Source organism: Podarcis pityusensis, assembly GCF_964106645.2.
Source record: "Podarcis pityusensis genome assembly, chromosome: 2".
Taxonomy (NCBI): Eukaryota; Metazoa; Chordata; class Lepidosauria; order Squamata; family Lacertidae; genus Podarcis; species Podarcis pityusensis.
Window position 1 is genome coordinate 113,998,967 of NC_138029.1, and position 15,268 is coordinate 114,014,234.

The window sequence follows — 15,268 nt, forward strand, 5'->3', positions numbered from 1 at the left end:
GAAAAACTGTCTGCGGACAAACGCCATCTCCCATGGCCTGTAAAGCGAGATGAGTGCTGCAACCCCAGAATCGTTTGCGACTGGACTTAACTGTCAGGGGTCTTTTACTTTACCCTTTTTTAGCACATAAATGCCCTTTGCACTGGTGCAATGCTCCATTCCATTCCTCCAGCAACCAGACAGTGAATGTCACTGAATGAGTTTGACTTGAAGACGTCCTACAGCCACATTTGTTGTAAGATTATTTGAAAAATAAAAATAAAACGAGGAGACCTCCACAGTAAGTTTTACTGGTGCACCTTGCTTTGAGGGGAAGCGAAAGAAAGACTATTGTAGACTCAATGAAGATAGTGTACAGTAGGAAAATAACAGCTTTGTGTAATGAGAGAGGGCAGGGTGAAAACACAGATGCTGGCAATATACAAGAAAGAGTCTCCCTGTTTTCAGCTCTGACATGCTGGGAAGTCTGGTGACATGTCACAGCGCAGATACGGAACCTGCTTTCTGTCACAGAATTGGTTTTCTTCTAGGCTAGTCCTCATGATATATATATTCACATATATTCACGTTTGGTCACTTTTGCACCCCACCTATTGTTCCATACATGGGGGTCCAGCCTGAGAGGTAGGTCAGCCTAAAATGAATGGCTTATCTGAAGCCCAACCCATTGGAGATTTGAACCCAGGTCTCCAAATCCATGACAGCGTGTCAGTGGCTGTAGAGATGAGCTTGGGCAGGTATAGGCAAACTCCGGCCCTCCAGATGTTTGGGACTACAATTCCCATCATCCCTAGCTAACAGGACCAGTGGTCGGGGATGATGGGGATTGTAGGAAGGCCGGAGTTTGCCTATGCCTGCATCCCCTTTGCGAAAATGGAATCCAAATTGTTTGCAGATGCGAAAAGGGGGGAGCAAAATAAATTAGGCACACCTCTTCCCCACAAGATCTATGCAAAGATATTCAGCCTGCATCAAACAGTCCAATGGCAGAATGTTCCAGCTTCTCTGGGGCCAGAATCCGAGCACAACTGATACACAGTCCACATCAAGCACAGAACCTTCTTCCCCTCGCTGAATCTCCCATTCCAGTCCAACGAAAGTTCAGTCCTGTTCCATGAACGACTGGTCCCCACTCACCGCGCCATCCGCCCCGTCCTCTTTGTTTGGCTCAGGCCTGCAGCGGCTTCCCTGATCGGCCGTTTCCTTTAGCTCTGCCACTGTAGCATAGTCGTTGTTGAGAGATGCCAAAGGGGCTGTGCAGGTCCCCCCATCACACTGCCCTCTATTGCAATCAGGGAGGTTCTGCAATTCAGCATAATGCAAGCTGGCTTCATCCGGATTGCCAGCCACACCCTAGTGATAGGGAAGGATACAGCAAGAGGTCACATCGGTTAGTACCAAAAGATGAGAAGAGCGGGCTGGTTAATTCAAACCGGAACGTGAAATTCAGCCCCACCACCACCACCATACCACCTCCTCCATCCTTGTTGGCCCCTGGGAGTTCCCTGGGCACAGTGCTTGGATGATGGCAGAAGCCACCATTGGCAGAATTCACCTGTCAGGGAGGGTCTCAAGCCCATCTCTCCTTATCTCCGCCTGTGAGGGCTATGTTTCCCTCACCTGACCTCACAATAAAGGTAAAGGTAAAGGGACCCCTGACCATTAGGTCCAGTTATGACCGACTCTGGGGTTGCGCGCTCATCTCGCTCTATAGGCCGAGGGAGCCAGCGTTTGTTCGCAGACAGCTTCTGGGTCATGTGGCCAGCATGACTAAGCCGCTTCTGGCGAACCAGAGCAGCACACGGAAACGCCGTTTACCTTCCCGCTGGAGCTGTACCTATTTATCTACTTGCACTTCGTGCTTTCGAACTGCTAGGTTGGCAGGAGCAGGGACCGAACAATGGGAGCTCACCCCGTTGCGAGGATTCAAACCGCTGACCTTCTGATCGGCAAGTCCTAGGCTCTGTGGTTTAACCCACAGCGCCACCCACGTCCCTGACCTCACAATAGGCATGGATTTAGTTCAGTTTTGGTTCTCTCAGTTTCCTATTTTTCCAATCAGTTCTCCACATTCCTGAAGCAGTTAGTTAGTTAGTTAGTTAGTTAGTTAGTTAGTTTTACAAAAAGATCGCAATGAAAATTATTCAGCATTTTAGTGTGAATTTCTCTGAACGGGCACATTTTTTGTATGCAGCTTTGAGCGATGTACACATTTTTTTGCAAGCAATTCATCCTAGTATAATACATTTTTGCATGTTCCTTTCACCACTCATTTCTATGCACACTTTTACTTTAAATACAGTAGATGCATATATTTTTTTTGTAAATATTCTTTGATTGCAGAACTGCATCCTGGGAGTAAGCCCTATGGAACTCAACAGGACTGACTCTGCCTGGACCTGGGGCTCAGCTAGACTGGTAAAGAAAAAGCGATTTATGCGCGTTGTATATGAGATATAAGATTGTGCCACCAGACGGTGATGCAGAGTCCCGTTTTTCTCTACCTGTTTTCCCTGTTTTGCAATGCTTTAAACTGGAGCGCTTCCCTGATGGGTCTAGATCCAGCCCTGGTTCGTACTGTGTTGTGCAATTGTGTGCACCCAGAAGGAACCCCCACTGAGTTCAACGGAACTTATTCATAGGTAAGTGGGGTTAAGGTTGCAGCCTTAGTCCCTTAACTGGAATAAAAATATCTGTATTTGGGCCTTTGCTGTATCAGTTGATTTCCTCTCTACCCACCCACTTTCTGCAGCAAGTACAAATTTAGCCCTATCACCTCCACCACCACAATTCTGGTCACAGTTCAGCGGAATTCAGTTTCATCCCACTGCTCAAATTTTATGCAAATCTGAGTCCTTTTTTGGGTTGCGTACTTCTTCTGCATTTTTTTTAATCCAGCCTCCACTGAGGAGCTAAACTTGTTTCTCTGGACTGTACCAGACTTTAGATGTGCCCTCATAGGCTTGAATTATTCTGGACAAAAAAAACCCCACCTCTCCACATAGAAAAATAGAAGACAAGAAGAGGGTTTTCAGCTTGGCCTCCCTCTTGATACATCAGTTTTCTACGTGTATAAAGATTTTCCCTCCCCTCCCCCTATTTAGTCATGTGAGCCCTTGTCCACAGTCCAAAGTGGTACAGTCTCAAGAAGACACTGGCTGGTCATCACTAGGGACGTATGTAGGCATTTTTCCCCCCATTCCTCCTTGGATTTCTCACATGCAGCGCTGTTTCTGTTCCGCTGCAGTTCATCTCCCACCAAAAATGACATTAGCCATATTGCAGGACGTCCTAATTTCACGCGCACAATTTCAAACATATGTGCTTAAAGGCAGGCTGATTGAAATTGCGCAAGTCTAGTCCCACGCAAGGTGGAGTGCTCTTTTTGTACCAGGTCCACTTGGGGGCAAGGTCCACTTAGCACACCAGTTCTGGAATGCTCCCTGAGATCACGCGGGAGAATCTAAGATCCCGCGAGATCTCACGTGAACATCCCCAGCCTTCCATTTCCATGGCAGCAAGTGGGCCCAGTGAGGCCCACTTGGCATGCCAGTTTTGGTAATCCTGGGGTGTTCCCTCCCCCTCTCACCCACTAGCCACAGGGTACCGCCAAAGGTTTGACTACATGCTTAACCCTCAGAACTGAACCCCTGCCTAAGATGAGGGAATACTGTACATCATTAGCATTACATTACGTTGTCATTAGGTTATTCCAATGAAAAGGAAATGCAATACAGATTGGGGGGGGGGGGGGTTAGGACATAATTAAGTGTCATTTATGGGCTGAAAGCAGCCACAACAACATACAGGTAAAAAAGGTAAAGGACCCTTGGATGGTTAAATCCAGTCAAAGGCGACTATGGGGTTGCAGCGCTCATCTCGCTTTCAGGGTGAGGGAGCCAGAGTTTGTCCACAGACAGCTTTCTAGGTTGTGTGGCCAGCATGACTAAACCGCTTCTGGCGCAACAGGACACTGTGACGGAAACCAGAGCACACGGAAATGCCATTTACCGTATTTTTTGCTCTATAAGACTCACTTTTTCCCTCCTAACAAGTAAGGGGAAATGTGTGTGCGTCTTATGGAGCGAATGCAGGCTGCGCAGCTATCCCAGAAGCCAGAACAACAAGAGGGATTGCTGCTTTCACTGCGTAGCAATCCCTCTTGCTGTTCTGGCTTCTGAGATTCAAAATATTTTTTTTCTTGTTTTCCTCCTCCAAAAACTAGGTGCGTCTTGTGGTCTGGTGCGTCTTATAGAGCGAAAAATACGGTACCTTCCTGCCACAGCAGTACCTATTTATCTACTTGCGCTGGCATGCTTTCGAACTGCTAGGTTGGCAGGAGCTGGGACCGAGCAAGGGGAGCTCACCCCGTCACGGGGATTCGAACCGCCGACCTTCTGATCGGCAAGCCCAAGAAGCTCAGTGGTTTAGGCCACAGCGCCACCCACGTCCCTACAACAACATATACACTGGGTTGGTTTCCAGTTTCTGGACATGAAGCAAACCAGTGAACATTGGCAATTTCCACTCCAACATCCCTAGACACTACACCGAGCTCAGGCCAGTGGGCAGCTCATGGGACGAGCACTGCTTTTAAGACAAGCCGTTCCAAAAGCACAATGATCAGCTCTAACACCTTGAATTTATCTCAGGGACGACCTTCTGGTATTGATAGAATTTAGAGTCTAGAGATGCTCCCTTAGAACTATGAAGGTTGGGTATGTGAGGACTTGCCCGAGAGCCACAGGGCCCAGGCAGTTCCAGAGGCCTAGGGCAGGGATAGCCAGTGTGGTGATGTGTTGGGCAGGCTGGCTTAGGATGATGGGGCTGGGAGCCCACGACATCTGCAGGACTCCACAGAGGTTGTTGCGCAAGTTTGCCTTAGAAGCTCCGGAGAATAAAGTTCCTTTGAGCCGTTCCCCATCCCTCCAGTTCGTCTGTGGATCCTGAATCTACATGCTGCAAATGTGTACAGTTCTTCCTCACCCAACCTCCTCTGCCCGCTTGGTGATTATCTCTAAATCACACCATACTTACTTCTACAGGTTTCCGCTTCTTTCCTGCGAAGGAAAACAAAAACACTTGTTATACCCGAAGGAGCGTCTCCACCCCCATCGTTCTGCCTGGACACTGAGGTCCAGCGCCAAGGGCCTTCTGGCGGTTCCCTCGCTGCGAGAAGCCAAGTTACAGGGAACCAGGCAGAGGGCCTTCTCGGTAGTGGCACCCGCCCTGTGGAACGCCCTCCCAACAGATGTCAAAGAGAAAAACAACTACCAGACTTTTAGAAGACATCTGAAGGCAGCCCTGTTTAGGAAAGCTTTTAATGTTTAATAGATTATTGTATTTTAATATTCTGTTGAAAGCCGCCCAGTGTGGCTGTGGAAACCCAGCCAGATAGGCAGGGTATAAATTATTATTACATTTCCGAGCACAATTCAAAGTCTTGGTGTTGACCTTTAAAGCCCTAAACGGCCTCGGCCCAGTATACCTGAAGGAGCTTCTCCACCCCCATCGTTCTGCCTGGGCACTGAGTTCCAACGCCGAGGGCCTTCTGGCGGTTCCCTCACTGCGAGAAGCCAAGTTACAGGGAACCAGACAGAGGGCCTTCTCAGTAGTGGCACCCGCCCTGTGGAACGCCCTCCCAACAGATGTCAAAGAGAAAAACAACTACCAGACTTTTAGAAGACATCTGAAGGCAGCCCTGTTTAGGAGGGAAGCTTTTAATGTTTAACAGATTATTGTATTTTAATATTCTGTTGAAAGCCGCCCAGTGTGGCTGGGGAAACCCAGCCAGATGGGCAGGGTATAACTTATTATTATTATTATTATTATTATTATTATTATTAGGACAAAAATTGTGAATTAAAGGTATGTTTGCTTTCATTTTATATTCTTCTTTCCTCAGGTTGTGCTTTATTTTTTTACAGCAAGCAGCAGCCCAGGAAGCTGCCTTAATAACCAAAACTCAGCCACTACATTCTCCATAATCATCACACATCCACAGGCTTGGGAAAAACCCCAAGGTTTGCAGAAGTACAAAAATACTTTACATGCAGGCACGCAAAGCTCGCATAGGGTAACCACCTATTTTTCCAGGCAATGTCACTGGGAGGAGCAACACTGTCAGGACATTCTGTTGCTCCCAAGGCAATTTACAGTCCCTGCTTCTTAAAATGTGGTTGCGTTGGGTCCCGGTAGCAGCCAAACTTTGTAGCTGCTTGCACGGTGATTTTCTGTGTATACAAAAGTGCTCCTTAAAAGTATTTGGCGAAGTGAAATATCTGATTTATAGGTCCCTCCAGAATATGTCTTTGGATTTGTTTGTTTTCCCCCAAGAGCTTTTGACAATACAGTGGTACCTCGGGTTAAGTACTTAATTCGTTCTGGAGGTCCGTACTTAACCTGAAACTGTTCTTAACCTGAAGCACCACTTTAGCTAATGGGGCCTCCTGCTGCTGCCGCGCTGCCAGAGCACGATTTCTGTTCTCATCCTGAATCAAAGTTCTTAACCTGAAGCACTATTTCTGGGTTAGCGGAGTCTGTAACCTGAAGTGTATGTAACCTGAGGTACCACTGTATATCAGTGATGCAATATATGTATGTGAGTGGTAGATGTACACTGGGTCATCCACATATCATTTTGGTATATTTGGTGCCTTATTGCCATCTAGAGAGGTGCTTTTACCCTACATCTTCCCATAATGGTTGGCTGGTGGTCTCTGATTTTAAAGGTTTGTGCATTTTTGTTATAATTCTATATAGCTGTAAATTGCTTTGGGGTTGTTGTTTTTTTTAAAAGTATAGTAGTATATAAATATTTTTTAAGAAATAAAAACAACAGTAACCCAGAACACTTGTGGTGTGGAAAGCCAACAGGATTTCAGTAGGAAGTGGCAAGACATGCACTGATTGTGGAAACAACGCAGTCTGCCATCCCACAAACACCTGCAAGTGCTTTTAGATGTGTTGGAAGCCGCCAAGAGTGGCTGGGGAAACCCAGGCGGATGTGAGGGGTATAAATAATAAAATAATCACTAAAATTATTGTTGAAAGCGGGATTTCGTATTCTAGCAGGGGTTTTAATTTTGGTTGAGTTATTTCCCTGTCCATATCTGTACAGTGGTACCTCGGGTTACAAACGCTTCAGGTTACATACGCTTCAGGTTACAGACTCCGCTAACCCAGAAATAGTACCTCGGGTTAAGAAATTTACCTCAGGGTGAGAACAGAAATCACGCAGTGGCAGCAGTGGGAGGCCCCATTAGCTAAAGCGGTGCTTCAGGTTAAGAACGGTTTCAGGTTAAGAACGGACCTCCAGAACAAATTAAGTTCCTAACCCGAGGTACCACTGTACTGGAGATGTTTTGAATCTGTCATGGATGTTTTGTTGAGATTTCTGCATCGAAGCAGGTTGAACTAGATGATCCTCAGGGTCCTTTTGAACTCTACAATTCTATCATTTTAAGGCTTTTAATAAATTGCTTCATCACTTTTTTTTTGCTTGCCTGCGATCCTTGATAATAAATACGATAAATAACATACCCTCCAACATTTCTCCATTGAAATTAGGGACATCCTATTCCATAACAACAACAACAAGAAGAAGTAGTTTATGATTTATGCCCCACCCCATTTGACTGGGTTGCCCAAGCCACTCTGGGCGGCTTCCAACAAACAAAAACATAATAAAACATTTCCCTATACAGGGCTATCTTCAGATGTCTTCTAAAAGTTGCCTAGTTACTTATCTCCTTGGCTCAGGGGTCAGATAACTCCATACCCTCCAACTTTTCTCCAATGAAAATAGGAACGTCCTAAGGAGAAGCAGGACATTCCGAAATCAAATCAGAAACTAGGACAGCTTCTGTAAATTCAGGAATGTTCCTAGAAAATAGGGACACTTGGAGAGTATGAAATAATAAATACACAAAACAAAGCATGTCTGAAAGGTGCCCTGTATCTGCGTTCTAGACCAGGAGACGTAGTTTGTATGGACATAGGAGGCAGCTTTATGCTGAGTCAGATCCTTGATGTACTCAGCTGCATATTGTCTACACTGACTGGCAGCCTCTCTCCAGGGTGTCAGGCAGGAAGCCTTTCGCAGGGAGATGCCAGGAATTGAATTCAGGATGTGATAGGAATTTTATGGTCTTAGATATATGGTAATGTTCATAAGTGTACCAACCAAGCACATACATAGATCAGCACAGGAAGGCCAACCTGGAACCATTTTGATTCCTAAACTGAGCAAATGTTTTCTCTGCAAGGTCAAACTGGAAAAGCCTCCCCATTGTCTTTTCCTTCACAAATCCTGTCTTAAGGGTATGTCTGTGTTTGAATAGGGTGTGAGCCTGTGACATGGCCCAGGAACTAAGTATTTATCATTACAAAAGACTGGCCAGGCTCCCCAGGCAATCCAATCAAGTAACCTGCCAGACAGGAGATAAACAAGGACAGGAGAAAAACAACATTTAAATTTCTGTTTTAGACTGCCTTTTCTGTGATGTAGGTGTGATGTATCTGAGGGGTGGTCTTAGGTTACACCCCTTCTGTGATGTATGTACAGTGGTGCCCCGCAAGACGAATGCCTCGCAAGACGGAAAACCCGCTAGACGAAAGGGTTTTCCGTTTTTGAGTTGCTTCGCAGGACGAATTTCCCTATGGGCTTGCTTCGCAAGACGAAAATGTCTTGCAAGTCTTGAGATTTTTTTTTCGCTTTTCGCCCCCTTTATCTAATCTGCTAAGCCTTTAATAGTCTTTAATAGCCTTTTAGCAGCTAATCCGCTAAGCCTTTAAGCCTTTAATAGCCGCTAAACCGCTAATAGCGCTAATCCGTTAAGCCGCTAATAGGGTTGCTTCGCAAGACGAAAAAACCGCTAGACGAAGACTCTCGCGGAATGGATTAATTTCGTCTTGCGAGGCACCACTGTATGATGTTTCTAGGGGTGGCAATTTCAAAAGTCTTTAAAAGGCCTTGCGCGCCATTTTTCTGGGTCCCTCCTCTCTCCTGCGGGTGAGGGGAGCACCCCGTTGCAACAGATCAATAAAGGCCAAGCCTACAGGCTGCTGTTTCGCTCCAAGTAATCCTGGTTGGTGTCTTTGTTTTTGTCCAAGGGAGCCCTCGGATTTTTCCGTTAACAGGGACCTTCTGCATATGCGACCACAGAAGTCTGTCCTCCCCCCCCCCCCCCCGAGATCAGGTCTCTCCGAAACACAGAGCCAATAAACATATTGAGGTTTCCTAACTGTTGGGGACCGGGACTGATTTGAGGAAAGTATTCTCAACTTTAGAACAATTCCCCACTTCCCTACTCGTTTCAGGAACAGAGGTTTAGGACTTTGCAGGCTCTCCAGCAAGGACCAACCTCTCAGCTAAAAAGGTTTTGATTTTAAAAAAAGGACGTCCTTTGTTTCAGGAAGTTTTTCTCTCCTGCTTTAGAGGCTGTTCCCAGATATTTCGCAACGAGATCGTTACCTCTTTTGCAGACACGGCAGAGGCAGATGGAGAGGATCACGATAACCAACATCATCAGGAGAATGGCCGCTCCTCCTCCGAAGAGCAGCCACTTTGTGATTTGGCAGCGATCTGCGTAATTGGGAAGATGTGACGCCGTCAGTGCCAGGGAGCCCAGTCCCCCTCTTGCCCCCCATTCCTCTTGCCTATGATCCCACTCCTCGCCTTGGAACCAAAACTAGCTGTAGTTCGTGTCACCCCTCCTGAGGACGTAGGCCTGAGGGGGCTGGAGCAAGACCTTTTCCACCCAGCGCCCATTCCAGAGGGTGGCATGTCTGGGCATTTGCCAGGCCCCACCAGCACTTCCACCTCCCACAGAGTATCTGGTGAACAGATGCCGCCTAAGAAAATTCTTTCAGCCAGAGAGAGAGAGGAGGCAGCGCCAGCGTGTTCCAGAGGGGGGTTTTGGTGTTGTTTTTGTGTGTGTGTGTGTGTGTGTGTGTGTACACACACACACCATAGCTGTCAACTTTTCCCTTTTCTTGTGAGGAATCCTATTTGGAATAAGGGAATTTCCTTTAAAAAAGGGGAAACGTTGACAGCTATCACACACACACACAGTGGACGCCCGGGTTGTGAACGTGATCTGTGCGGGATGCACGTTAGCAACCCGCAGCGTTCGCAACCCGCAGCTGCATGTTTGCGCATGCACGGGTTGCGATTCGGCACTTCTGCACATGCTCAAAGCGCAATTTAGCGCTTCTGCACATGCGCGACCGCTGAAACCCAGAAGTAACCGATTCCGGTACTTCCGGGTTTCGGCGCATCCGTAACCCGAAAAAACGCAACCTGAAGCGTCTGTAACCCGAGGTATGACTGTATGTATATGTGTGTGTGTGTGTGTGTGTGTGTGTGTGTGTGTGTCTGTATATATATATACGGTATATACACACACACACACACACACAGAGTGGTACCTGTGCTTCAGGTTACATACACTTCAGGTTACAGACTCTGCTAACCCAGAAATAGTACCTTGGGTTAAGAACTTTGCTTCAGGATGAGAACAGAAATCGTGCTCCGACAGCGTGGCGGCAGCAGGAGGCCCCATTAGCTAAAGTGGTGTTTCAGGTTAAGAACAGTTTCAGGTTAAGAACAGACCTCCGGAACGAATTAAGTACTTAACCCAATACCACTGTGTGTGTGTGTGTGTGTGTGTGTGTGTGTGTGTACACACACACACACACATGAGTGGAACCTCAGTTTTCGAACGTAATCTGTTCCAGAAGACTGTTCAACTTTCGAAACGTTCAAAATCCATTGAAAAAATGGAAAAACACACAGTGGAAGCCGTTTAACTTCCTAGGCACATTCGAAAACGCAAGCAATTACTTCCGGAAGATTTACGGCGTTCGGCTTCCAAATTGTTTGGCTTCCGAGATGCTCAAAAAACCAAGGCTCCGCTGTATTCGAGTTAGGACATTTTTAAATTCAGCTTTCGTGAAATGACAGTTATTTGCTATTAAAATGCACGATTCATCATGACGCTCTTTCATCTAAGTAAATGTGTGTTTGAATATTTAAAGGGAAGATTTAAAACGTGCCCTTTCACGTGCCCTTTTGAGTTTGTTGAGGAAAAATGCTTTTTGAAAAGTTCTGCCGCCTATCCCAAGCTCCTGTTGGATTAGCTCACACAAATTACCTGATTTCTTTTTTTCATAGCATCCGCAACACACACAAAAGAACACAGCAGAATAAATCAAGACGTTTGCCTGAGCCAATCTAAGGGCTTGAGAAAATTACCTGCTCGTCTCAGCTGCCCTACCTCATCGTCAAAAGCTGCCACCCAAAAACATACTCTCCTCATTTTTCATACCTTGGTGACATAGGTGCCAACTCCCCGGGGACCTGGGTGCCTGGGAACCCACAAAATTCTCCATGAAGGGGCCAGGCACCCACAAATTTCGGTGCCGGTGCCTTGCACACTGCATGGCACTCACAGCCCAAACACCCACGGTTGTGGGGCCAAACAGGCACTCCTGCTGGTGATGAGAGCAGAGGTGAAGGGGTCCAAGCAGAGGAGGAGAATGAGTTTTGGGGTGTCTTCTCTCGCCTTTGTGGCTCTGACGTTCTGGGTAACAGCACATCCCAGCTCAGGGGTCCATGGGAGGTGCAGTTTCCACAGCCCCTGGGAGAACTACATTTCCTATGGCACCACCAACCCCACACTGAGGCACAAAGCTGGAAACAGTAGATTGTTAAAAGCCCCCAGGAATTGTAAGCCGGCGGATGGTAAACAACACTTGCCAAGATTCCTTGGGGGGAAGCCATGTGTTCTAAATGGGCATTAACGATACGAAATGATATCTTTATTGTCATGGTCCCATAGAGAACAATGAAATTGAAAAATCTACGTAAGACATTCAAAAACCCCTAAAAACTCTGAAACCCCATTTTAAAATACAATATACTATAAAAGGTAAAGGTACCCCTGCCCGTACCGGCCAGTCTTGACAGACTCTAGGGTTGTGCGCTCATCTCACTCTAGAGGCCGGGAGCCAGCGCTGTCCGCAGACACTTTCGGGTCACGTGGCCAGCGTGACGAAGCTGCGCTGGCGAGCCAGAGCCGCACATGGAAACGCCGTTTACCTTCCCGCTAGTAAGCGGTCCCTATTTATCTACTTGCACCCGGGGGTGCTTTCGAACTGCTAGGTTGGCAGGCGCTGGGACCGAATGACTGGAGCGCACCCCACCGCGGGGATTCGAACCGCCGACCTTTCGATCGGCAAGTCCTAGGCGCTGAGGCTTTTACCCACAGCCCCACCCGGGTCCCTACAATATACTATAGAGACTCCTTATGCTGCGTTTAGAACCAGAATTGCATTTGGCTAGAAACTGTTTCTCAGGCGGCTAGTCCTGGTCTTTATAACCCTATACCTTCTTCCAGAAGGCAGAAGCTGAAAGAGATCATTTCCGGGGTGCGTACTATCCTGCACTATCTCCGCAGCTTTCTTATGGCACCTGACGGCATAGATTTGATCCAAGGTGGGAAGAGTGCACCCAATTATTCTCTCTGCAGTCTTTACAACCCTGGACAGCAGTGTTTTCCCCCTGGCCGTGCAGCTCCCAAACCACACACAGAGACCATAAGTTAATACACTCTCCACAGTGCAATGGTAAAATGCCATCAACAGGTCCTTTGAGAGATTGTTTTTCCGGAGGATTCTCAGAAAATATAACCTCTGCTGTGCTCTCTTCATCAGGTCTTTGCTGTTTTCTCCCCAGGTTAGGTCATCTCTCAACTCCATTCCCAGAAATCGAAACCCCTCTGCCCCACCTCTTCCCCTGCCTCTTGAGGAACCTGCCTCAGTCTACCCAATGGCAGGGCTGGCCCTGATTCCAACCTGTGGATGAGAACAGTTGACACCAAGGACTGAAATGCACCTACCATCTCCTTCACAATGCAAAACAAGCATTGCCAGAGTAAGAAATGAGGTGTTCTAGAACGAAACAAAAGAGACAAGTCAAAGGCATGGGATTATTATTATTATTATTATTATTATTATTATTATTAATGGTAGTAGGGGGCAGGCTGTCTCAGAAAACATTTTCTGCCATTATTGATCTATAATTTAGGAACTTGAGAGTCCCATGGACTGCAAGAAGATCAAACCTATCCATTCTGAAGGAAATCAGCCCTGAGTGCTCACTGGAAGGACAGATCGTGAAGCTGAGGCTCCAATACTTTGGCCATCTCATGAGAAGAGAAGACTCCCTGGAAAAGACCCTGATGTTGGGAAAGATTGTGGGCACAAGGAGAAGGAGACGGCAGAGGAGGAGATGGTTGGACAGTGTTTTCGAAGCTACCAGCATGAGTTTGACCAAACTGCGGGAGGCAGTGGAAGACAGGAGTGCCTGGCGTGCTTTGGTCCATGGGGCCACGAAGAGTTGGACATGACTAAATGACTAAACAACAACAAATTAAGGAACAACAGGGTTTCTCACGGGCAGATAAAAAGAGCACTTCAAATGTTCAAACTGCTTCATGTACAAAATCTCAGCAAACCCTCACAACTGCCGTGGAAGGCAAGTCAGTAACATAATCATCTCTATATTGGAGATTGAGGGGTGGCTGAAGCTGAGGGAACAATGACTCGTCTGACAGTCACCAAGCGTATCTGAAATAATTTTGTACCTAGAAACGCAGCTCGCATGATTAACTGCTGCACTACATTGCTGAAAAATTTACATGGGATGTTTTTTAACCACCACAACAACTCCAAGGTATGCGTCCAATTTGCACAATGCATGCTCAGCTATCACAGCTGGCACAGAACTGTAGAGTTGGAAGGGGCCGCGAGGGTCATCTAGTCCAACCCCCTCAATGCAGGAATCTTTTGCCCAACGTGGGATTCAAACCCACAACCCTGAGATGAAGAGTCTCGTGCTCTGCCAGCTGGTCTATACAGCAGCTACACAGCAAACGCAAGTGGTGAGTGCCACCAGAATTGCAGACAAGAACCCCAAGGCTTGCAGAAGTACAAAATAAAATAAAATAAAATAAAATAAAATAAAAAAATAAAATAAAATAAAATAAAATAACTGTTGAGCTCATACAGCTCAGTCGCTCCACCGCTCCAGCCCTCTGAACTTTGTAGGTGACTGAAGCCTCAGACATTTCACAGGAAGACTCACTGAAATCTCTCCCTGCCCCTAATATCAGTGTCTCTCTTCATTCACCCATTCCTTTGCGCTTTCCCAAATCCTCTGCCCTTCCCACCACCCTCTCACAGATCCAGGCCCTAAGCGGCTCACAGGTTCCATTTAATCCCCTCTTACCTTCTCCCACTTATTCAATTTGGTCCCAAGGGCTTTGGGGCGTCTTCAACATCCCAAGCGCTCAGGCATCCGTCCTCGGTCGTCTGTCTTCGCTTTCGATCTGACACCTTCTTGTGACAGATGTCACGAAGCAGCGAGCTGCAACTTCTGCTTCCACCAGGAAACAGGGACCCGGCGCGCAAAACCAGAACTTACAGAGCAGATGTTTCCAGTCGACCACTGGGGCAGAAGAAGCAGAGCTCAGAAGGCGCTCGCTGCGGAGGACAACGGGCTCCGCTCCCACAAGAGAGACGTCTCAAGATTGCTATCTGAGCTGTTAAAAACACAGGCTTCGTGTTCTCAGGCTGAACTTAGCCAATCCAAGACAAAAACTGGGTTAACAAACCCAGTTTGAAGGACAGTCGCCAGAAAAGCAATGGAATGGAATGATCAAGGCAGCCTGACGACTTTCCCCCCAGGGTGCATTGAAATGGTTGTTTTGGGGGGCTTTTTTTAATATATAATTTTTATTAAATTTTCTAATTTACATTTCAAAATGTTCATTTAAACAACCTTAAATCAATGACTCCCCTTCTTCTCTTTCATTTTGCATACCATACATCCCTGAACATTTTACATGAACTCAACCATTCAGTAATCCATTGTTACATCCGTCAAAACTTATTTACACCGTTGAATTTATCTTAGTGCTACCAGCGTTTTTAAATGAACACAATTTTCACCCATATATTCAGGAAACATTTCCCAGTCTTCTTTAAACGTATGTTCTTCTTGTTCTCTTATTCTATATGTTAAATCTGCAAGCTGCACGTATTCCATCAGCTTAAGTTGTCATTCATCTTTAGATGGGACCTCGCTCGTTTTCTGTTTGGGGGCTAACAAAACATGGGCCGCAGTAGTAGCATACATAGTCTTTTTTGACACCTGGGAATTTCCATCTGAATTGTCCTCAACAAAAAGGACTCTGGTTTTTTT

General features: G+C 46.6%; 1 protein-coding gene across 1 annotated transcript; it reads right to left on the reverse strand.

The window, feature by feature from the left end:
• Positions 1-270: 270 nt before the first annotated feature.
• On the reverse strand, positions 271-14,509 carry LST1 (leukocyte specific transcript 1). Its single transcript, XM_080993416.1, has 5 exons — positions 14,294-14,509; positions 12,903-12,954; positions 9,476-9,586; positions 5,038-5,060; positions 271-1,353 (listed from the first exon to the last, which is right to left on the reverse strand). The coding sequence occupies exons 2-5, from the start codon at positions 12,928-12,930 to the stop codon at positions 1,102-1,104; spliced, it is 414 nt and encodes a 137-aa protein (XP_080849542.1). The 5' UTR covers positions 12,931-12,954; positions 14,294-14,509; the 3' UTR covers positions 271-1,101.
• Between the last annotated feature and the right edge of the window lie 759 nt (positions 14,510-15,268).